Source organism: Cavia porcellus, unplaced genomic scaffold (genome assembly GCF_034190915.1).
Source record: "Cavia porcellus strain 051 isolate PalLab524CR breed Dunkin Hartley unplaced genomic scaffold, mCavPor4.1 scaffold_24, whole genome shotgun sequence".
Lineage (NCBI taxonomy): Eukaryota > Metazoa > Chordata > Mammalia > Rodentia > Caviidae > Cavia > Cavia porcellus.
Window position 1 is genome coordinate 3,523,021 of NW_026947507.1, and position 24,437 is coordinate 3,547,457.

General features: G+C 35.1%; 1 protein-coding gene across 5 annotated transcripts in view; it reads right to left on the reverse strand.

Moving 5' to 3' along the window:
- Nucleotides 1–24,437, reverse strand: part of Dlc1 (DLC1 Rho GTPase activating protein) — a 397,132-nt gene that overhangs the window by 358,661 nt on the left and 14,034 nt on the right. For all 5 annotated transcript variants that reach the window (XM_063234578.1, XM_063234579.1, XM_063234581.1 and 2 more), the window contains one exon: nucleotides 22,572–23,710. In XM_063234578.1, the coding sequence (XP_063090648.1) occupies nucleotides 22,572–23,588 (1,017 nt within the window). In that variant the 5' untranslated portion in view covers nucleotides 23,589–23,710. The remainder of the gene's footprint in view (nucleotides 1–22,571; nucleotides 23,711–24,437) is intronic.

Below are 24,437 nucleotides of genomic sequence, written 5' to 3' on the forward strand. Positions count from 1 at the left end.
AACACTTGAAACACAGAAATATAGGAAAATGACAAAATGAAAGACCAAATTACAACCTCAAACCTCCAGCCCATCTCAAGAAACCCTAGGAGCGATGTATATAGAAGAAAATATATGCCATACACCTCAAATATCGGACATAATAGCTACTGAAATAAACAAGCAACTCCAGAAAGCTTTAAAGGAATTCAAATTCGAAATAATCTCCTAGGTAAAAAAAGAAATGATAAAAGAAATGAAAGAGATTCTGAATATATCTAAAGAAAACACAGTTAAAAAATTGGAGGAACTAAACAAAAAGATAGAATCCCTAGATGAGCAATATAAGAAACAAACAGAATACATAATGCAGATGCACAGAGATATACAGGAAATAAAAAACTTCACAGAAAGCTGTAAAAACCGCCTCAATGAAAGTGAAGATAGAATTTCAGACCTTGAAGACAGGATTGCAGCTAGTGAGCAGGAAAGGAAAGATCTTTTAAAAATAAAAAGGAATCAGGAAATAACAATTCAACAACTGCAAGATGATACAAAGAAAAATAACATAAGATTGATAAGGATTAATGAAAAAGAAGGGGACAACATAAAGGATGTCAAGAGGAAATTTAGAGAAGTAATAGCTGAAAATTTCCCAAGTATGAGATCAGAAACCGACATCAGGTTCAGTGAAGCCTATAGAACTCCAAACAGTCATAACCAAAATAAAACTACACCCAGACATATAATAATCACCATCCCAGAACTCCAACACAAGAATAAATTATTAAAAGCTGTAAGAGAGAAAATACAGATCACTTTTAAAGGAAAACCTATCAGAATCACAGCAGACTTCTCACAGCACAAACAATAAAATCAAGAAGAGCATGGAGTGAAGTATTCCAGATCCTAAAGCAAAATTATTTCTAACCTAGACTGATGTACCCTGAAAAACTATCATTCAAAATTGATGGTGAAATACGATACTTCCATGACAAAGAACAGCTGAAGAACTTCATGAACACCAAACCAACCCTGCAAAAAATATTGAGAGACAGTTTAGATACACAAAGGAAAAAACCACTAAGCAAAGCAGATAATTAAACAGAACAGAAAGATAAAGATGCAACAGCAGAGATAACATGTCAACAATGAACCAGCATATAACAGTTATAACCATTAATGTAAATGGTCTCAATGCACCAATCACCGCAGACTAGCAGAATGGATCAAGAAACAAAATCCAACCATATGCTGTTTACAGGAAACCCATCTAACCCAGAAAGATACTCACAGACTGAAAGTCAAAGGATGGAAAAAATATTTCATGCAGCAGGAATAAAAAAAAACAAAAAAGCAGGAGTAGCCATTCTGTTTGCAAACAATGTGAACTTTAAACCAACAATGACCATAAAGGACAAAGAAGGTCACTACATACTCGTAAGGGGGAAACTCCAAGAGGAAGAGATAACTATCTTAAATATATACGCACCAAACTCCAGAGCACCCAGTTATATGAAACAACTGTTAACAGAAATGAAAATTCAAATTATCAGTAACACAATTGTAACAGGAGACCTTAATATGCCATTGACACCAAGGGACAGATCAAGCAGACAGAAAATGAGCAAAGAAATAACAGAACTGAATCATACCCGTGAACAAATGGACTTGATAGACATATACAGAATGTTCCACCCAATAACATCAGAATATACTCAGCAGTACATGAGTCATTCTCTAAAATAGACCATATATTATCTCACAGAACATATTTAAACAAATGCAAAGGAGTTGAGCTCATCCCTTGCATGTTATTGGATCATAGCGCTCTGAAATTAGAAATTAATGATAAAAGATACTGCAAAAATCCCACAAACACATGGGAACTGAATAACACACTCTTGAGTAATCAGTGGGTCACAGGAGAAATTAAAGAAGAAATTAAACAATACCTACAAGAAAATGAAAATGCAGATACAACTTAGCAGAATCTGTGGGATGCAATGAAAGTCATCCTCAGAGGAAAATTTATTGCACTGAGTTCCCACATCAGGAAAACAGAACGAATACAAATAAATAACCTGATGCTACACCTCAAACAGCTAGAAAAAGAAGAGCAAGTCAAGCCCAAAGCCAAAAGAAGAGAGAAAATTATAAAAATCAGAGCAGAAATCAATGCACTAGAGACTAAGAAAACAATCCAAAGAATCAATGAATCAAAGAGTTGGTTCTTTGAAAGAATAAATAGAATCGATAAGCCACTAGCCAACCTTATTTAAAAAAGGGAAGGAAAAGCTCAAATTCATGTAATAAGAAATGAAAAAGGTGAAATCACTACAGACTCTACAAAAATACAGAAGATCATCAACACCTATTTTGAAAACTTCTACTCTCAAAGGTTTGATAACACAGAAGAAATAGACAGATTCTTAGAAACATATGAAGTACCAAAGCTAGATCAAGAGGATGTAAAACTGCTGAATAACCCAATCTCTATTAATGAAATTGAAAACGTAATTAAGTCCTTACCTATAAAGAAGAGCCCAGGCCCAGATGGATTCACTACAGAATTCTACAAGAAATACAAAGAAGACCTAATGCCAACACTCCTCAAACTCTTCAATGAAATTGAAAGGGAAGCAATCCTTCCTAAGTCATTCCTGGAAGCATATATTACTCTAGTACCAAAATCTGAGAAAGACCCAACTAAAAAAGAGAACTATAGACTGATCTCCCTAATGAACACAGATGCAAAAATCCTCAATAAAATATTGGCAAATAGGATGCAGCAAATCATCAAGAAGATTATACACCATGACCAAGTGGGATTCATCCCAGGAATGCAGGGATGGTTCAACATACGTAAATCAATAAAGGTAATCCACCATATCAATAAAGCCAAAAGTAAGAATCACATGATCATTTCTATAGATGCAGAAAAAACCTTTGATAAGGTCCAACATTCATTCATGATAAGAACTTTACAGAAAATTGGAATAGATGGTCTTTACCTCAATATAATAAAGGCCATTTATGACAAACCAACAGCATCATACTAAATGGCCAAAAATTGAAAGCCCTTACTTTAAAATCAGGCACAAGACAAGGATGTCCTTTATCATCCCTCCTATCTAATATAGTACTGGAAGTACTATATTGCAAGAGCAATTAGACGAAAGAGAGAAATAAAAGGGGTAAAGATAGGAAAAGAAGAAGTTAAATTATCACTGTTTGCAGATGACATGATACTCTACATAGAAGACCCCCTAAACTCCATTGAAAGACTCTTAGATATAATAAATAAATTCAGTAATGTAGCTAGATACAAAAATCAATACCCAGTAATCAATAGCACTCCTATACACTAACAACAAAATCACGGAGAGGCAAATAAGAGAAACCACACTCTTAACACTATCAAGCAAAAAAAAAAATGAAATATTTAGGAATTACTCTTACGAAAGAAGTGAAAGACCTATACAGGGAAAATTATAATACACTGAAAAAAGAAATTGAAGATGATCTCAGAAAACGGAAAGACATCCCTTGCTCATGGATAGGAAGAACAAACATTGTGAAGATGGCCATTCTCCCAAAACTCTTATACAGATTCAATGAAATCCCAATAAAAATACCATCAACATACCTTATAAGTCTAGAGAAATCACTCCTAAAATTCATCTGGAACCAGAAGAGACCTAGAATAGCAAAGGCAATTCTAAGCAGCAAAGGCAAGGAAGGAGGCATTACAATCCCTGACTTGAAGTAATACTACAAAGCAACAGTAGTAAAATCAACATGGTACTGGAATCAAAACAGAGCCAAAGATCAATGGAATAGATTAGAAGATACAACCACAACTACAAACACACTCAACCACCTTATCTTTGATAAAGGAGCCAAGCAGGTTCACTGGAAGAATGACAGTCTCTTTAATAAATGGTGCTGGAAAAACTGGCTTTCCATTTGCCGAAAACTAAAGCTAGACCCAACCCTATCACCATGTACTAAATTAAAATCTAAATGGATCAAAGATCTGAATATTAAAACAGAAATACTAAATCTATTGGAAGACAGATTTGGTAGAAACCTTGAAGACACAGGGGTAGGTAGAGAATTCATGAACAGGACTCAAACCGCACGGGAAATACTTCCCAGAATCAATAACCGGGACCATTTCTTATTAAAAAGTTTCTGCATGTCAAAAGAAATCTCCAGCATAGTGAAAAGAAAACCCACAAACTGGGAAAAGATCTTAGTGAATTCCCCCTCAGACAAGGGACTTTTGTCTAAAACATATAAAGAATTAAAAAAGCTCAGACCCCCAAAATTCAAAGTTCCAATCCAAAAATGGGCATCTGAGATGAATACGCACTTCTCAGATGAAGAAATACGAATGGCAAATAAATATATGAAAAAATGTTCATCATCATTGGTCATTAGAGAAATGCAAATTAAAACCACACTGAGATTTCATCTCACTCCTGAAAGAATGGCCAGGATCAAGAAAACCAACAACAACAAATGCTGGATAGGCTGTGGGGGAAAAGGAATTCTCCTGCACTGTTGGTGGGAGTGTAGACTGGCACAACCTTTGTGGAGGTCAGTCTGGAGATTTCTCAAAAAGTTGGGATTGGAAGTCCCATTTGTTCCAGCTATTCCACTTCTAGGCATATTCCCAGAAGAACTGAAAGCATCACACCACAGAGATATATGTGCACCTATGTTTATAGAAGCACAATTTGTAATCGACAGATCTTGGAAACAACCTAAGTGTCCATCAACTGAGGAATGGATAAAGAAGTTGTGGTATTTCTCTACAATGGAGTATTACTCAGCTATAAAGAAGGATCACATTGAGATATTTATCAATAAATGGGAGCAGCTTGAGACCATACTCATAAGTAAAATAAATCAATCTTGCATGTGTGAATACCAAATAGTTTCCCTAATGTAAGTAATGATTCAAATATATAAAAGTGTGTAGTAATCATGATTCCCCATTATGTGGCCTTGAAGCCTTGTAAAGTTTTCACTTATTAATTGGAATAGCTTTATGCTGGGCTGCTTGATATGGAAATATTTGAAGCTATAGTATATGAAGTTATATTCAAATATTTCAAGGAAAAAGACAGACACTATGGTAACTACTATTAAGTCGGGTTATTTGGTGGTGAAGCACTAGGTTGTTGAAACTGTCATGCTTTGACCTGTATTGTTATGTTGTTATGTCCTCTTTTATCTCAATCTCTCCCTTATTCATTAAAAAAATTATTTCGTTCTTTTGTATGATTTTTTAATTAAGGGAAAAAATTTTAAAAATTAGCAGGATACATTATAGTAACTTTTTGATTTCCTACTAACTTGATTTGAAGTACTGTAATACTCCCACTATCTTATTTTGACTGATTAGACTCTGTTCCGTTCTGTATGATAGTATCAAGTTTGAGGGTATAGGCTACTACTTAGAAGGCAATAAGATCCACTAAGATGCCCATTCTGGTTTGACTATTACCTCCTTTGGAAGTCCTGTAATGTTTACAATGTTTAGGTTTTATTGGTCTTGTTCTCTACTGTTTTGTTCAACTTTATATTACCTAATGGGTAATAGACAAGAAATAGACAATTCTTGTTAAGGAAGCAAGAGGCTTATGGTAACCATTGTTGATAACCTTGTACTCTGTATTTACATCATGTACTATATCTATCCTTGGTTTTGACTGACAGCTTTGTTTTGCCATATTTGACTTTATTCTCTTCCAAAAAAAAGTAATAAGAAATAAGGAGTAATAAAACCCAAAATGTGTAAATTTTGTTGTAAAAAAAGAGAGGGAAAAAAAGTGCTCTAAAGGATACAACTGCAAGTGTGTTTAGGGGTGTTAAATGACCATTTTATGTTTTTGGTTGGATCATTGAACACACCTATTTGCAGTCTGTCTGTTTGAATGTCCACTTTGTATGCTTTGATACTGTGACTTGAGCAACTATCTCTAAGATGATAATGTGTAATCTATTAACTGGTGATTTCTTACTATTTTTTTGTAGTCTGTATTACTTGTACCCTTACACCACTTTGTTTTGTTTTGGTTTTTTTCTTTTTCCTTTTAAATAAAAAAAATACAAGATATTCCAAAACCTTAGTTATATCTGTTTCCAAGTAAGATCACATTCATGGTTTCAGGGGTTTGGATGTGCACATACTTTTAGGGGCACTATCATTTAATCACTGGGACTATGATAAAGCATGTGCACAATACTGGTGTGCACAGGAATGGATAAGTGAACAGATAATACAATCCAGTGTGATAAGAATTACAGGATGCACAGAGACAACTAGACCAGGGCCCAATTCATTCTGAGGCATTCCATGAAGACTTTTGTAGTGAATTGACATCAACGTTGAAATCTGAAGATAAACTAAAAACAAGTTATCCAGAGAAAGAAGGTGGGCTTGGAAAGCTTTATCTGGGAGGAGGAATGATGAGCTGCGGTAACTTGAAAATTTTAATGCCACTGTAATGCGTGTGATAATAAAGCACACAAAATGAGCCAGCAGATGAAGAAGGCCTAGACTTTGACTTACTTGAAGGCTGTGTCTTGTCTGTCGGGATGTTGAAGCTAAGGAGGAGAGAAGACGGAATTTCACTGTGCAATGGTAATTTGGAGTGCAGTGTGGAGCACTGACTGGACAGAGTCAAGATGAGAACCTGATAGGCCAGTTTCTATGGTTTTGCAGTAAGTGGAGAAAAAGAGGGAGGTGATAAAGGGAAAGAGAATTAGGGACATCAGAGACAGAATTATTACTTGTACAACAAGTGCTAACATTAACTCACAGATTTCTATGTTTCTGAAGTGAAAATAGATTCCAAATCTCTTACGTGTTCAGCTGAACTCTGTATAACTCTGATTAGCCCATAGATATATATATACACACACATGGATATGTTACAGTGTGAACACACCCACCATTTTTAATAAATGTGTTTTTGGGGTGATTGAGATTGTGCATGTTAAGCATTCACTCTCTTACTGATGTACACCTCCCAACCCTTAGAACATTCTGAATTCCTGATAGAAGGACTGTTTTCCTTTAGTTCTTAGGGCATTGGATACTTGCATTGTTTTTAAGTCTGGCTTTTTACAACTCCTTCCTATCAAAGGATCAAACTGTATCTTTGACAGGTAGGTACTGTTTACAATTCGCTCTTAATTATATAGACAGTACCTCTTTAGTTCTCTTGGTTTTAGAAAGTTTTACCACATCCTCCAAAAAGTCAGCAATGCACAAGGGTGCTATCAAAGTGTCAGTGGACTTCTGTACAGGGAGAAAACAAAGACAGCCACATCAGGGAAGGTAAATATGTCAGTGTGAACATAAGCAGTCCCCCAAGGCCAACAGTAGTGAACATCAAAAAACAATCTGTTCCTTCTCACCAGGGTGCCCGCTGGCTGTGATAAGGGCTATACAGAATGATGGACACCCAGAGGAAAGATAACCACAAGTTTCAAAGTGGCCTGACCAGGACTCAGCGTGAAATATGTTATTTGTTAATAATTTCCCTAGACTCAAGTTCTTCATAACTGGTTGGAAGAGTAACAGTTTCTTGAAAACGCTATGTCAAGCCTAACTACCCAGGATTTGACAACAATAAAATCTTTGAAAAAAGTTATTACCCACCTTACATGTGCTGTGTATATCTCTTTGGTATTTTAAACATATCTTGGTGACCACTTTATATTCCCTTGCAGTAGCAGGAGTTGCTGGCTTCCACATCATACCCTTCCACTATATATCTTCTCTTTCATACAGACTTTTATTTTGTTTGCATGAGAGTCCATACTGTAAAGGATACCAGAATATACCATTTTTCCTTTTACAATGTTCAATTTTATTCCTTCATCATTAAATGACTTCAGTATACCTGGATAATAAACAGTAGTGTGGAAGTGCTCTTTCTCTAAGCCTATAATTTCTCTTGTTCTTATATACAAGCCCCACAACATTGACTCCCACTTTAAATGATACTATGGGCAATAAGTTTTGTTGTGATGGTCTATGCAACTTGAAATATATAGTCTTATGTTTTTAGGAAGAAAAGCTGCAGGCCCAACTACAGGATGATAGTTCATACATATGACCTTTATCAATGCAGTGATTTATTGACTGACATCTGCAGAGAATTTGGCCTTCCTAAAAAATGGAAAGACTTATGTGAAAATAAAAATTGTATTTGATAATCAGATGGCTACAGAAAGACAATGAAATGATTACCTATTTATTCTCCGTCAGGAGATAAATGGTCTCAGTGTGCAGCGTTGCAAGGGTAGGATTACAAAAACAATAAGGAACTGAGTGTCAAACACAGATTTATTTCCACCTGAAGTTCCCCACCATACAATGTACACAATTTAGTGTGCACTCTGTTTCCTCTTGTCTAGCCATAATTTTAAGTATAAAAATTTAGCCCTTCATACGATTACCGAAATGTGTACTAGAAAAATTTGCAGTAATATTTTAGTCTGCCAGCTAAGTCTCTTTCCCTTCTCTCCTTAGGGACTGCTCACGGTGTGGACCTTGTTTGAAATACTTTTTGGCTTGTTTAAAATTTATCATGCCTCAATCCAAACACTGTGGACATCTGAGAGAAAGCACTTTGTGCTTTCTAAGTGGACAGAGATAATATTTATGATAAAAGTCTATGCTGAGCATAGGGGGAATATATAGAATAATTGAATTAAATGGAAAGTCAGGCTGGCAAAAACACAAAATTTTTATAACAGTGGAAACCGGGAGAATTCAAGGGAAAAACTCCACCAATTTAGACTCCATTTTCAGTTTTTAAACATTTATCTTATATTTTTGTTGGCATATACCTGAAATGGTAGCTAAAGTCTCAAGGCTTTTTTTTCCTTTCTTGCACATAAAGTGGACAAATGTCTGAAATAGAGGGATGAAACATTTCTTTTCTCCTTTCAAAAAACCCTTAATATTAGGTTTGTGTTACATTTTGATGTTGGCCAATTCTTTCTGATTACTTTTAAATTATAGCTTTCCCATAATAATATGCAACTCAGCAACTTCTCCTCGGAGCAGCAACTTTGCATTGGTTACATGACATGCCACTATTAACTCTGCAAATTATAACTCCCTGCCCTTGTCAGGACACTCACATTATTTCAGTTAAAGTGAAACATGGACATGTTCAAACTTTCTTCCATCTGGAACATTCTATGAACCTATGCAAAGCAAATTCTCAACCCTTCATCTCCTATTTGTAGGATGCTGCCTGCAATTGTTTGGGCGAATTTGAATAGCTTTTATGCTTTTTGATTAAATGCATGAGACAGGACTTTGGGTGTCATATTATCACTTTACAACAAAGTGAAGACAAATACAAGAAATGTAATTAAGCAGTGAATGGGGAATTAAAGTCTCATCTACACAAAGCCAAATACACGGTGTAAGAAATATATCAGAGCTCAATTGTTCTGTTTTCTGTTCTTTGTTTTGCACGCTAGGGATTGAACATTTCCTCATGCTAGGCAAGTGCTCTACGACTGACTTACATCCCCAACCCCTGTTCATTTCTTAATGTAGGCACTGGTAGACCATATTAACTAAATGTGCTTCCCTGACCCTTTACTGGTGGAGTGGGAAAATGGTCCATAAAGCTCCCAAAGGCAAGCCTACATATGCTTTCGTTTTATACCTCTCTTGGAAGCATGTAAAAGTAGACAATTATTGGTCAACTTGCTAATTTTGTTTTCTCTGTGGCAATGTTTTCTCATTCAATTTTTAAAATGTTTTTGTCAATTCCTCTACCTCAAATATGAATAAAAACTGTGTTTTTGCAAGAAACAAAATGCTGAATCTCAGATTGTGCTTGTTTATTGCAGATTTTGAATATAATTTTTTGTATGTAATATTATTATTCAGTAATTCTTAAAAATACATAGTATTTCTGCTGTACACTTGGGATTCATGCACTTCATAACTCTCTTAAGAAAAAGATTAATTCAGAAATTCATAAATAAATTTCATGGTATCAGTTGACAGGTAATTTATGCAAAATTTAAATAATAATATTGGAAACTAAGGCTGCTATTCAATGTGCTTAGCTTCAATACTAATGATTCCAATTAATATTTTTCCCAAAAAAACAAAAGATGAACACAATGGTCATTGTAACTATGCTCTGAACACATTGTCATTCTTCAGGTCAAATCACTCACAGGACCTGTGGGCCCCATGTTCTTGCTTTATAATCTAAAAATTCTTCATTAGTATTAAGGTGAAAATTGAAATTTTTCTTTGATCAAATATTTATGAAGTATACTTCTTGACTGTTGCACTCTTTCTGAAGTATCTTTGAGTACCTTTTACAAGGGACTAAAGAAAATGTCTAATTATGCATCAGGCCAATTTGTAACCAGGATATTAAGTGCTACAATCAGGATTACATTTTTAGTGAAGAAGCAATGAGTGCTTTGTTTATTTAATTCTCTTACTTCCAGTCCATTATACTGTAAAAGTGTCTCCTTGCAACCATCTATGATTATAAAAAGAATTAATAGCATTCCATGTATGACTCATTTATCACTAAGGGTGTGGAGAGGTAACCGAAATGACTACCTCAGGGCATCATCATTTGTGGTAGAATTGTCTTGTTACTGTATCTGCTTATAGTACTTCAATATTCAAACAAGTTCCATGATCTTCATTTCACTTTTCTGCTTATTAATCAAATGCTAGTTGGGGAACCAATTAACATGGCTATAAGCTAGCATTTTTTAAGTACTCATCACTGTGCTGAAACTTAGATAATTTTTCTATAAAGTGAATCCCAAAAAGATTTAATTGAAAATCTAGATTTGAAAATCAAGAACTTGACTCATGCACAAGTAAGGAGAAACCCACACCCTACCCCCGCCGATGCCACTGCAGGACCCACATAAGAGGCAAAAGAGAGGCCTCATAGGCCCCACATCCCTCACTGCTGCTGCCAGTCAAGGCCTCATGTAATCGTTTGGGAGGCAAGAGGAGAGCAGCCAAAATACCAAAACCTAGCCAGCTCCACTCCTGGGCTCTCCACGGCATAGAGCAGCAGAGGTGACAACCAAAAGACTGACCTGACTGAGGCCAAGGCGGACAGTCAGGAGGAGAGTTTCACTCCACAACTGAAGTGTTGTCCTCGCACAGAGACTTGGTGAGACACAGACTGAGAGGGTGTGAGAGCTAAATAGGGATCTCCTTGGGTCCCTGGGAGCTTGGACTTGGGATGGGAGGTTCACGGGTCCTATATAGTATGGTGGAAGGACAGGTCTAGTGAGTATAATCTTCATGGGGGTAGATCTGAAGGAGATGGCATTTAGTCCAGTGGTATGCTTGAGCTCTTACACTGCTGCCTACGTCCAGCAGTAATCAGTCGTCTGAATTATTGTAGGTCCATATTTGGTTGGCCTAGGTGTCTTCACTAAATTATGGACCTTTTGCTCTGGTTAAGGGCAGTTCATGAGTGGTTCTCAGGGTTTACCAATGTCCAGTTCATGTTTCTCACCCTTCTTGTTGCTGATTTTACTATTCTCGCGAAGGTGACACAGTTGTTGGTGTCAATCAGTTTTCTCTATATGCCAGTATCTGGATTTCCAGGGCACATAAACAAGATTACAGCTCACTCCCAAAGAACCAAGGCACTGAGCAAAGAAACCACAAACCCCATCACAAAAGCCAAAAAGAAAACAGAACAACAATGGCAAAATTAGATACACAAAAATCAAAGTTGACAAAATGTTCCCAGAATCCCAGCTGCCATAAAACTGGTTCAGTAGGCATCACAGGTGAGGAAATCATAGCCCACCCAGCAGAAATGTCTGGAGGATAGCAGGTAAAACACTTCAATACAGGGGTTGGTGAATTGAAAGAAGACATAACTAATGAAATCGTGACCTTAGTTAAACAAATAATCAGTGAATCTAGAGAAAAAAAATCTAGTGGAGCTAAACAAAGAGATGCAAGACATGAATGCATAGCATAGAAAAGAATGGAAGCCATAAAAAGTCACAAAGAGAATCCCAGGATATTAAAAATGCAATTGAGTACATTGGCAGGAGAAGCAGCCAGTGTGGAAAGACAGTGTCAGATCTGGAGGGTGGGCTATAGTCAATGATCAATAAATGAGAGAGAAGTTAAAAACAAAAGAATATGAAAAATAGATCCAACGACTGCTAGTTGACTCAAAGAAGACTAACATAAGAGTAGTTTGATTAATGGCAAATCAGAAGACAACACAAATCACATAAAATACCTATTTGCAGAAGTACTGGCAGAAAAATTTCCACACATAGAAAAAATTTAATGTAGAGACAAGTGAGGCATATAGAACTGCAAACAGCCATGACCAGAAAAAAATCCCTGCATGCTACAAAGTAATGAAAATACCAGAAATCTAACATAAAACAGAATCTATAAAGGCTACTAGAAAAAAGCAAAGAATCACCTATGAAGAAAAATGCATCAGAATTGTAAGAAACTATTTGACTGGAAACCTTAAAGGCAAGGGGTGGTTGGAGAGAAATGTTTCAAGCAAAATGAGAGAACAACTTCCAAACCCAACTGTTATATACTGCAGAATTATCTTTCAAAATTGTTGGACAAATAGATATTTCCATGATAAGCAGAGCTTAAAAAACATCATCACCACAAAGATAAAATTCCAAAATTTTTCCAAAGATATACTAGAAAGAGACAATGAAGCTAATAATAATAAAAGTGCCAATAAAATGAAAGCATCAGGGGGGATAGCAATTAAGTAGGCGGGAAAGAAACCCAGGAACAACAGGAAAGTAAATGATGATAAGATAAATAAGACAATACCTACCAACTACAGCTATCAATCTAAATGAACTCAGCCAATCAAAAGACACAGAGTAGCAGAATAGATGAAAGAAGAAAATTCAACTGTATGCTGTACACAGAAATAAATTTAACACAAAATTTATAAACTGAAGGGCTGGAGATTTAGCTCAGCAGAATAAGCACCTGCCTTGCAAGCAGGTGGTCATGAGTTTGATCCCTGGTACCGATAAAAAAAAAACTATAAACTAAAAACGAAAGGATGGAAAGTGATATTCCATGCAGCAAGAACTCCAAAACAAGCAGGAATTTCTATCCTACTTTTGGACAAAGTGGATTTCAAGATAAAGCTAAACTAAAGAGGCAAAGGATACTACTTATTAGTTAATAGAACCATTCAATAGGAAAAAGTAATAATTATAAACATACAGTGGTACCTCGGTTCACAAACTCAAATCTTTCTATTATTCTTCTTGCAAACAGAACTGTATAGGAATAGAATCAAATTTTACCATAAAGTCTATATTGAAGCTATTCACTGAATTTAGTTTTATTTTCATCCAACTCAATTTGGGAGCAGAATCCTGGAAACATTCCAGTTTGTGTTCCAGGTACTGCTGTGTATGCACCAAATCACAGTGCACCCAGTTTCATAAAGCAAACACTAATAGACATCAAAGATCAGAAAAACATTGATATAATTATAGTAGGGGACTTCAATATTCCATTAGAAATAGGTCATCCAAACAAGAAATTAGCAAAGAAGTGTAAGAGTTGAACCAAGTCTTCAAACAAATGGATTTAATGGATATATGCAAGCAAAAAAGGAAGCAATCAATGCAATTAGAAATGGAAAAGATGAGATCACAATCTAATAAAAGCCATGTACCAAGCTACAGCCAGCATCATACTAAATGGGAAAAATCTGAAAAGTTTTCCATTCAAAATCAAGAACAAGACAAGCGTATCAATTATTACCACTCCTGTTCAATGTAGCCTCAAAAGATTAGTTTAACACAGTCAGGCAAGAGAAATATATATATATATATATATATATATATATATATATGAAATATTATATATGCAAGAAATAATATAATATATTGTAAGAAATATGTATATAAAACACAATTATATATAATACTGTTGGAAAATTTGACTATCCACATGTAGAACATTGAATCTAAAATCAAGTATCTCATCACACACTAGCCTAAAATCAAAATGAATCAAAAAACTAAATGTTAGAATAAAACCTAATCTGTTGGAAGGAACAACTCTTGAAGAGAGAGACATAGAAAAGGACTTTTTAAACAGAACCCCAATAGCACAAGAAGTAATACAGTGAGTAGGATGATATCAAAGTAAAGAGCATATACACAGCAGAGAAAATAACCAACAGAGTAAAGAGCCAGTCTACAGAACAGGAAAGTATTTTTGCCAGCTATTTCACAGGCAGGAGGCTAGAATATATAAAGAACTCAAAAATTATACACTCCAAATAAAAGACCCATTCAAAAAATTGGCAATTGAAATGAATAGAGAGTTTACAGAAGAAGTAGCACAAATGGCTGATAAATACATGAAAAAATGTCCAACATCACTGGCTACCAGAAAAATGCAAATTAAAACTATGCTGAAATATAGTCATACCCTGGAAAGAATGACTATCATCAAAAAATGTGGTATTTAAAAATGCCGCTGAGGATGTGAGGAAAAATTAACCCTTCTGCATTGTTGGTGGGAATGTAAATTTCGATTTTCACTATGGAAACTAGTGTGGAGATTCCTCAGAAAGCTAAAAATAGAAATTCCATTTTACTGAGTTATCCAGCCCCCTTCTAGGTATCTTCCCCAAAGAGTTCATATTACCATCTTACAGGGACACATGCATATCCACGTTTATAGGAATATAATTTAAAATAGCTAAGTCTTGGAAACAGCATATATGTCCATCAACAGATTAATGCAGAGCAAAAAATGTAGTCTTTATACACAATGAAGTGCTACTCTACAATAAAGATAAACTTGAATTCATAGGTAAATAGACACAACTTGAGAACATAATGTTAAGTGAAAGAAGTCAAACACACAAGATTAAACATCTTATGGTTTCTTTTATATGTGAAGTATATATACAAATGAGGAACAAAATAGAATGTAGATAAATAGGAAATAGTGAGAGGTTCAGATGGTCCTCCAACTCACGTATTTTGTTGTTTTAAAAATACTTAGGATGACTCTGGCAAATACATGTCCATTGTGACAAAAAAAAATTTACCAAAGCCAAGATATGAGAATGGCCAAAGTCCACATCAACAGATGAATGGATAAAGAAACTGTGATAAATTTGCATAATGTAGTATTATTCAGCCATAAAAAATAAAGGTTTGTCATCTGCAGGAAAGTGGAGGCATTTGGAGATCATCATGTTGAATGAAATAGGCAAGACTCAGAAATATGGAAAAGTCTCTCTAAAACATGGAAACCAAAAACGATGAGAAGTACAAGGAAGACTATTACTAGATAGGAGGGAGGGAATGAAGGGCACAGGGAGGGTATGGAAGTGTGGGTCACAGAGGGATAAATAAGATAAAAATACGTTATACAATTGCCCCTCCAATGCAAAATTAATGTGGAGGTGGGGCAACCAGAGATATGGGGAGAGGGATGATTAAAGAATGTTATGTGCGTGTACTAATCTGCTAACATGAAAATCATTACTTTGCATAACCAGTATGCACTAGTCAAATTTGGAATATGTCTATTTACATATTGGCTTTTGTGAAGTGGTTACTATTGACTGGAAAAGTTAGTTTATCTTAAAGTTAATTATTTGTGTATTACTTTACACTTACTAATGACTAAGTTGCTTTAGGTATGAATGCATATATTATTCTTATTCAGATTCTGTACTAACTACATCTAGCAAATTGACTGGCAAAGAAAAGATACTTAATATTTATTTAGCTCACGAGTGCATATTCCAGAATCTAGTCTATAGTGATGAAATTTGATAGCAAAGATGTCCACATAGATTTAATTACTTCCTGAAATCACTCTCAGAGTTTATCACCCTTTCCCCACATTTCCAGACAGTTCAGCTTATGCTCAGATCCATAACTAGAGCAATTTAGTAAAACAGACAAAATTGTTACTACTAACAATAATAGGTAAAACTAGATGGTGTTTACTGTGTCAGGTGTTCTATTTATAAACACATAAACATTTAATCACCTTAACCAAGTAATAAATCCCATTTTTCAGATAAAAAACTGAGACATATAAAGACTGTGATATAAAATCATGAAGTTGTAAGTGAGAGAAGCATGTCAAATTCAAGCAGCTCATTCTCAGAGTCCACTGGCTTAATTACTTTGGTCTATGCGTACCATTATGGTACAGAAGCTGTAGAAACTGATCATTGGCCATGCCCAGTGCCAGAAATTTCCAGCTAAGAATCTGGCTCTTGGCTGGTCAGTTGTGCTGTCAATGCAGATTTCACTAGAGTTTGATATATTCTCAGGATAATTTTGCAACTATTTACTCATTTGACTGTCAGGTTCTCACTTCATGTTTTGCTTGAAAACTTTAGATCATCCGAACTCTGTACTATGCAGATGTTCAGTCACCTTTCCTGTTTCATTTAGAGACCATCATGGTCTTGTGGAGTAGTCACTACTGTCTCTTCCAGACATATGTGTAGCTCACTTCCAGACATATGTCTAGCTCACAAAGGTAAATAACATTTCCTGATTTAGGTTGGATTCTTCCTTTATCACAGATTACTCTCTTGACATGAAAATCAAGCTCAGATCAAATTCATTAAAAAAAACTAGGGGTGCTATTTCAACATATTTATAAACATTGGGGTCAATTTTTAAAGCACATACAAAAGAGCAAACCCTTTTAAAGTTTCACTGGCTCAAGAAATAGGAGTTAAAATTGAAGGGGTTCATTAGTCATCGGTTTTATTCCTAGATCTATGTAGAAACAGAATGGAAAAAGGAGTAAAAGCATACTTTTCCTTGCGAATATTTTCTCTGAAAATTGTGAGGTAATCTCTAACACAGTACTGTGATTTCTTTACATTTAGAAGACTATCCGTGGAACAGAGATCTTGCTGGCAGTGGTGGATCAGTGTGTGATTTCTAAGAACATGAGCCAGAGAGTGAACAGAGCCTGCTGGCACCATCATGCCCTATCACAGAGTGGGGCTCTGTGACAGAGGTTGTGTAAATTATTCTAGCTTTTGTGAATATTGGCATTTCTTCAAGGGAGGCAGCCAAAAGCTATGGTAGTTTGATTGCTATTAAAAGATTAATAAATTGTTCTCAGTTTCTAGTAACAGAAATCCGTGAGGAGGAAACTAAATCAGTTTTACTGGTATGATAGCGTGTAATGTGCAATTGATTCTGAAGTAACCCTTCATTATTTAAAATAACACTGTAAAAGTATATTAATTTTTGCTCCAATAAAAGCTGATATTAGGTTATTATAAACTCATCAATGTTCTGGTTAATAACGCAGTAAATTTGGGATTTTGGTCCAAGTCACTGATGGAGAGGCTCATCACACACCACAGCTTCTTTAATTGAGAGTAACAGGGACAGAACACATCAGACCTAACCACTTGTATTCAGGATATATGCATAATTGCCTTAAGGGTGCCTGACAGCAGCTTTCCTTACTTCATGTGGTATTTGCCTCAAAATTGAAAAGAAATGTACTATTATCTGACACTTTTTACATGAATGTTCTTTAATCTTCCTAATGATTTTCTTCCAATCTTTTATTCTACTGTTCATTTCCTTACTCACTTGATTTCCAACTCCCTCAAAATGACATTAACCAGAAAAGCTGTAATGTTTCTAGACCTGCGCCCTGGTATGTTTTTGATTATGTACTGTGCAGTGAGCATGTGTATTTTACTTATAAAATATTGTACATTCACTTTTGTACTAATTCACCTGCATCTTATAAGATTTACAAAATTAAAGGATAAAAGAAATTTAAATGGATGTTCCAACATTTTCCCTCTCTATATCTGTCTTATTCCTTTTAGCAGCAACAGAGTACATTCTAAATAATATTTATGACTCACCGAGTGCTGTATAACTAATTAGTTACATTTAATCAGTTGTTTTGTGACAAAAAGAAATAATAATTTTAAACTTGAAAGCTCCAAATACAAGAGGATTTAACAAATACAATCTGCTCAGCAAAGCTGCTATGTTAAAGCCAGTGTGATCTTAATGCCAGGTCATACTATTATTATGAATTCATCTGCAAAAACATAGATTCTTGCCCTGAATTCCATTCCTTTCCCATCAACTGATCTAAGATTTATTCACAAGCTTTAATTCTTCCTCTACTCTTTGCTTTTATTCAATATTTCCTGTGTTCTTAGTTTGGGTCTTAGCTTAACCATCATTTAGCTTTTACTTCTTGATCAATTCTTTTCTACTGTTTTATATTCTTCCAGCGAGCTTCCTATTGTGCTCCATCTAGTTTATTGCATAATTTGCTATCTTCTCTCGGTCACCTATTTTTGCAGTGTTACCTTTCTGTCATTAGAAGGCTCCCATTTAGACATAGCAGAAACAGAAAAGAGGATGACGTTTGTAAAGTGGGTGTGATTTTACCAAATTTATGCATATTTTAATGGTAGTGTAAGAAGAAAACATTTGATTTATATCAGTATTAGCTAATTAATGTACCATATTTTCCAGAACACTATATATAGATATAAAATTTGTACTGCTACACAGTTTTTATGTAATACATTATAACACTTGATGAATATCTGTTCCACAAGTAGGTTTCCTAACTTTAAAAGGGATACAACAATGTGAAATTAAAGAACCAAGTAATTAAAATCCCAAATACATAAAATGTTTATACAGAGTAATACAGAACATATATGCAATCTAGTTATTCCTTTCATGCTATGCTATAATATACTAGGTAATGTTTATGTTTGTTCTTTAATATATTTATGAGCTATAGGGCAATATAAGTGTTGTATTTCTTTGATAATAATAAAGTTTTAGCAGTCACATGATTGCCCATTACGCAGATTCCAGCTTGCAGCCCTCTGGCACCAGGTGTGGCCATGGCTTTAAATTCTGGCCCTTGTGATGTGAGAGAAAAAGAAATGTGCACTTCCTGGGTCGTGCCTGTACATAGTGATGCGGTGACCACTGGTCCCTTCCGTATCCTATGGCCTGAATATAGATGAGGATGCAAGAAAGAGGGACAATTAGATAAAAAGGGGTCTCAGGTTCTGAAAACATAACCTGCGTGCTGACCTAGGACTGACTGTTAATATTACCTGTGTTGACAGAAATGGATGGTTCAAACCACTATTATGCTGGCTTTCAACAATAGCAGTCCAGTTTAATACTGGGTGATACCAAAAGACCCTGAAATTGGTTTACTGTTGGAATGTGGGAGTTTTATTGGAATGTGGATGTAGGCGTCTTCTCAAAGTTTGTCTCTGTGTTATTTTTGCAGTATCCTTTCAAGTTTATTTTGCTTTGAAGATGGGTTTGTATTCCCTTTTATGTGAGCAAATAAAATATTGCTGTATATTTTTATAATTATGATAATTCAAAATTTGGTTATTCAAAATTCTCTAATTAGTAAACCACAATCATGACAAACACACTGGCTCTTTAAAAAGCAAGCCTAACCTCAAATCGTTCTCTACATATTTTCCATTTTCATATCCCTTCTGGTTTAAAGATACCACATTTTAGACTGTCTCCTTTCTTCAGACCTTCAGGGTTTCTGTTTCTCAGAGTTGCTTTTAACCAGATGTTTCACCCTGCAAATGCAGCCCAGCCCCATGAGCACTCGTCAGATGCCAGAGGACCTTCTGCCTCACACATTAACATCTGCTTGTGATCCATTTGGCCTTCCTTTGATTTCGGTGGTTTAATTTTCATGAGCTACTTCCTCATATTTAAGGAAATTACCACCTCAAAAGGTCTAGGCTTAAATATACTACTAGAGTAATCTCAACTGAGACTCACAATAAATGCTTGTGTGGCTATCCTGATGCTCAGAAAATTGCACACCAAGGAAAAACGAATTGCAGAAAAAAAAATGCTGGACAAATACCATGGGCTTCAAAACATGACAGTATATATCCATGGTACAGTGATATGTCTAGCGTAATACTTCCGTTCATTCTGAGCATAACTTTTAAGCTCGTAGGGTTTTTGTTGCTGTTGTAGAATCTTGAGTATGAATATCCTGACAAGAGATCCATGCTCCGAAATTCAATGAAGAGTTTCGTTCATTTACATGTCTACTAAATAATGAGCTGATTAAAGTTCTCTAACTAAAATCATATCGTATTATATTGTATTTCACTTTTGCAAGAGCTCACCTTACAGCTGTTACTCTAACTGACAAATAGCTTCAAGGACACAATTAAGCTTCAGTATCTGGTACCTCTTGCTCGCATACATGGAACTGTGGCTCGTGTGTCCTTTAAACTAATTGTGCTGGCTTTAAAAATGAACTATTTGTTTGGAACTCTGGTTGACATTTTGAAAAACTTTACAAATATTCACTTTCTTTAGACTTTTTCACATAATATTTGGATATGTTATATATATATATTTGCCATTTTTATAGATATATTATGGATATCTTTCAAAATTAATGCATATGGATCTCATTCCATTGTTTTAATGGATATACAGTGTTTCCTACCACAGATAGAAATATTTAAACAGATTTAGTGATGGAAATTTAGGCTAGGTTTTTTTTTTTTTTTTTTTTTTTTTGTCTTTTTCATTTTTATCGGTACCAGGGATCAAACTCACGACCGCCTGCTTGCAAGGCTGGTACTTATGCTGGTGAGCTAAATACCCAGCCCCTAGGCTAGTTTTTTTTTTTTTTGTCTTCATGAATATAGAATACAAGGATAAGCAGCTTTGTATACATCTTTTCCTGAATATAGTCTACTGTTTCTTTGATAAAGTTTTAAAATGGTGAATTGTCAATTTAAAAGTATCTTAACATTTGCTCAATGATGAATAAATAAAAAATTACTACATACTTTGTTTCTAAAGTCTCCTTTTACAAGTACACTTTTCTGAACTAAATTTTGAACCTGAACTTTTGCACTTAATCATTTCATTACAAGGCATCCTAAAACGGGTTATAGAGTCAAAGTAAACATTCCACCAGACAATACCACAACGCTTTAGTGCTGAAATGCTTAAAATAGAATATTTAAGTTAGTACTTGTAAATATGATATAATTATAGCTCTTAAAATGCAACCATGTTATACTGACAAGTCCAAGAATAAGTTCTTCTCAGAATTTTTAGTATTGATATAAATGTCCAAGTGGTGAGCATATGTTTGGGGAATGTTTAATGTTTCTGTCAACAGTTGGGTAACATTTGTCTTATTTTAGGGAAACTAAGTCATAGGTCAGTTAATACTTTCTTACATCATTATTGCGTTCCCTCCAACAGGTTTGATAGAATGTATGGAAATTTCTTTAAAAAATTACCTGAGATTCCAATTATAACAACTTCATGGAGCATTAACATTTTAATACAATTTGTATAAGGTACAGAATTTGCCAGAACTGCAGAATCCTTTGTTGGCATATAGTTTGAGCACAGTGGTTTTTGCTGTAAAGTCTCTTAGTTCGCTTAAACTAACTCATGACACATTACCGGGCTACTCTGTTAGCAAAACCACAGTTTATGAAAACCAGACCGTTTTTCACCACAAAGAAGGTTGCTGAGCACACTCTCCCCACACTTTTGTAGGTAGAAGGTCCAGTTAAACAGAGCTAAGGATATTATTTTGGAGTTTAGTAGAATTGCAATTACAGATTGAGAAAGGCTAAAAATTATGTTTTAATTATTTCACAAAGAGTCCACAAACTGCCAGTTTTCTTCAGTGCCAGGTGGAATGTATATGAGAAGACAATAGACTTGGATTTACATCAGGACTATATGACACTACATTGTTTGAAGAAATTCTAAAGTTTGGGTGTCACCTCAATGCTTGCTTCTTTCCCATGCAGATTTTTAGAGAGTATGACATTTCCAGAATTAAAAGGTACTTGGCACAAATGAACAAATAAACAAAAAAACCCTTAAATTCCATTATTGGGTATTTTTGAGTAATTGTTAAATAAAAGTTGTGGCAAGAAACAGATCACAATGCACATTTTGATGGTGAGTGGGTCAGGTTTTCATAATCACAGTATCAGTATATTTAGGAGAAAGAGACACTGTTGCCTTTGGATATGTAAAGGGTTTTTTAAAATATGTGACTTGTGCCACTTTTTAATGACAAAAATAACTTTTTGAAGGGACAAGAAGACAGGCCTAAATAAAAGATACTAAGGAATATCATGATAATACCAGATATTGCGTTTCAGAAGGCACTGGACTACATAATTATGAGCTGTGTAGTAGCTATTTAATTCCAATTTAAGATGAAATCCTGCCTCAACACTATTCCAAAACAGAATGGTTTTTAAACTGCTGAAATATTATCAGCAAAATAAAGAGTTATTGCATTTTAAATTTTACTTATTTTTATAGTTTCACCAACTGGATAATCTTTAAAATATTGAGCCTCTGCATTTCAGGGCAAAGGAAAATACATTTTTAATCCTAACAAAACACAAAATGATAAAAATAAGAAAATTTACAGAATTTCAAAAGCCATCTGATCTGTGCGCACACCTTACCTTTCTCTTACGAAGTTTGACTTGGCCATCTGTGGGCTCCTGCGTGGCCAGTGTGTCCTTTACGTGTAGACCCTGCACACCATCTTCTGCACTGACCTCGGGAGGGCCTCTGTTTTGATGTTCTGAGAATGCACTTTTGTCCAGGCCATTTTCACTTCCACTTGGGTAGGAATGAGGCTCCTGAAGGCAGCTTCCAAAACCTGCTTTTAATAATGGCAATCCCCCATCTGTACAATGAATGGTCAAAACCTCATCTTGTAATTCGTGGCCAGTGTTTCTTTCATATTCATCTTTAGGGAAATCAGGTTTCCTTCGTTGCTGAGCAATTACAGCAGAATTAAGTAGTTGCTTCTCAGGCATAATATCTTTCACATTCAAAGAATCAAATGTATTTACTTTAGGCATAGCTTTTATCTCACTTAAGTTTATATCATCACAAAGCTCCAGGCTTTTACTTATAGTGTCAACAACTTGATTTTCCCTATTCTCTTCTGCTAGTGCTAAGTCAGCTTTACCAGAAATTCCCCGAGAGTTGTAAGAACCATGGTTACTTTCCAGGATGGGCAATGCCTCTACTAAGGAGCCGGCTCCTTCAACACAGTGTTGGTCTGGGATGTTATGACCTTGGGTAATTAAAATCTGTTTATTTTCTGTAAGGTGCAGATCAGAATCGGTATCCTCATCAGAAACATGGACCAGTGTTTCTGTGCTGGCATCCAGAGAAAGAAACTGATCTTCCCCTTCATAGCTGTCATTTTTATTCATTTTCTTTGAAATGTGGCCCATGGACATCCCAGGAAAATCTCTCAGCTCTGACTCATGGCAGCAGTTTGGTAGCGACACACACTTGTCTTTGCGGTCCACATTTAGAGCTGCATTTTTTTCCATACTTGCCTGCAAGTTGTCGGCTACAAGTCCATGATGACATGCTGTGTTATAATCAGCAGAATTAAAGGGCTGTTCCGTCCGCTGGGTCACATGTTCTTCCCAGCTTCTCTTTCTGATAGCTGCAGACATGTCATCATAGTTTAACAACAGACAGGGAGATATATTCCATATGAGGTTAACGGAGATGGAACTTGGCGAAAGATGATTTCAAAGTCATGAATAGAAGAGAGTGAGTTCTGTCATTTCACCACCTATTAAAAAATTTAGAAATATATATTGTTATGGATACATTTATAAAGTCAAAGTCTATCTTGGAAAAGAGAACATCTAATGTGTGCTAGGAAGGTAGGGGTAAGAGATTCTATGAATTTTCTGTTTAATAACTTAATAGTTACTAAGTTTAATAACAAATTTTTAGAAGAAGTTTAATGCTAGAATTATTTTTTCATTTATTATTTCTGGTAAAAAATTATTAGCAATACTTTTAAAAGCCTTTGAGCTAGTTTGTTAATAAATAAATAAATACCAGGCTCCATTAAGAAAATATTTGAATTTAAATTCTTAAAAAATCACAGAGATGAAAGTGTTGCTCTAGCTTGTCCATTTTTCCAATTTACTTTGGTGAACACAAGTCATTAAAAAATATACTAACTATTTGGTTTAAATTCAAACAAAGGCCACTAGGGAACTGTCCGTGCAAAATCTAAGCTACAGAGACAGCATATGTAATGTATTAGTGTGTGAAAGAGCTGACACCAATTCTATATGACTGGGATGTATTTACTCCAGGGATGGCTGAAAAACAGAATAATGCAGGTTAGCACATATTAACATTCATGAATAAGACAGAATAACATAATATTTTCAGCTTTATTAGAAATAGGTGTGTTCATTTATCCTATTACTGCAGTTATTAGCTAGCAAGATAATATTATGGGAAGCTTAAATAATTTAACCAAAACACCTGTTAATGCATAC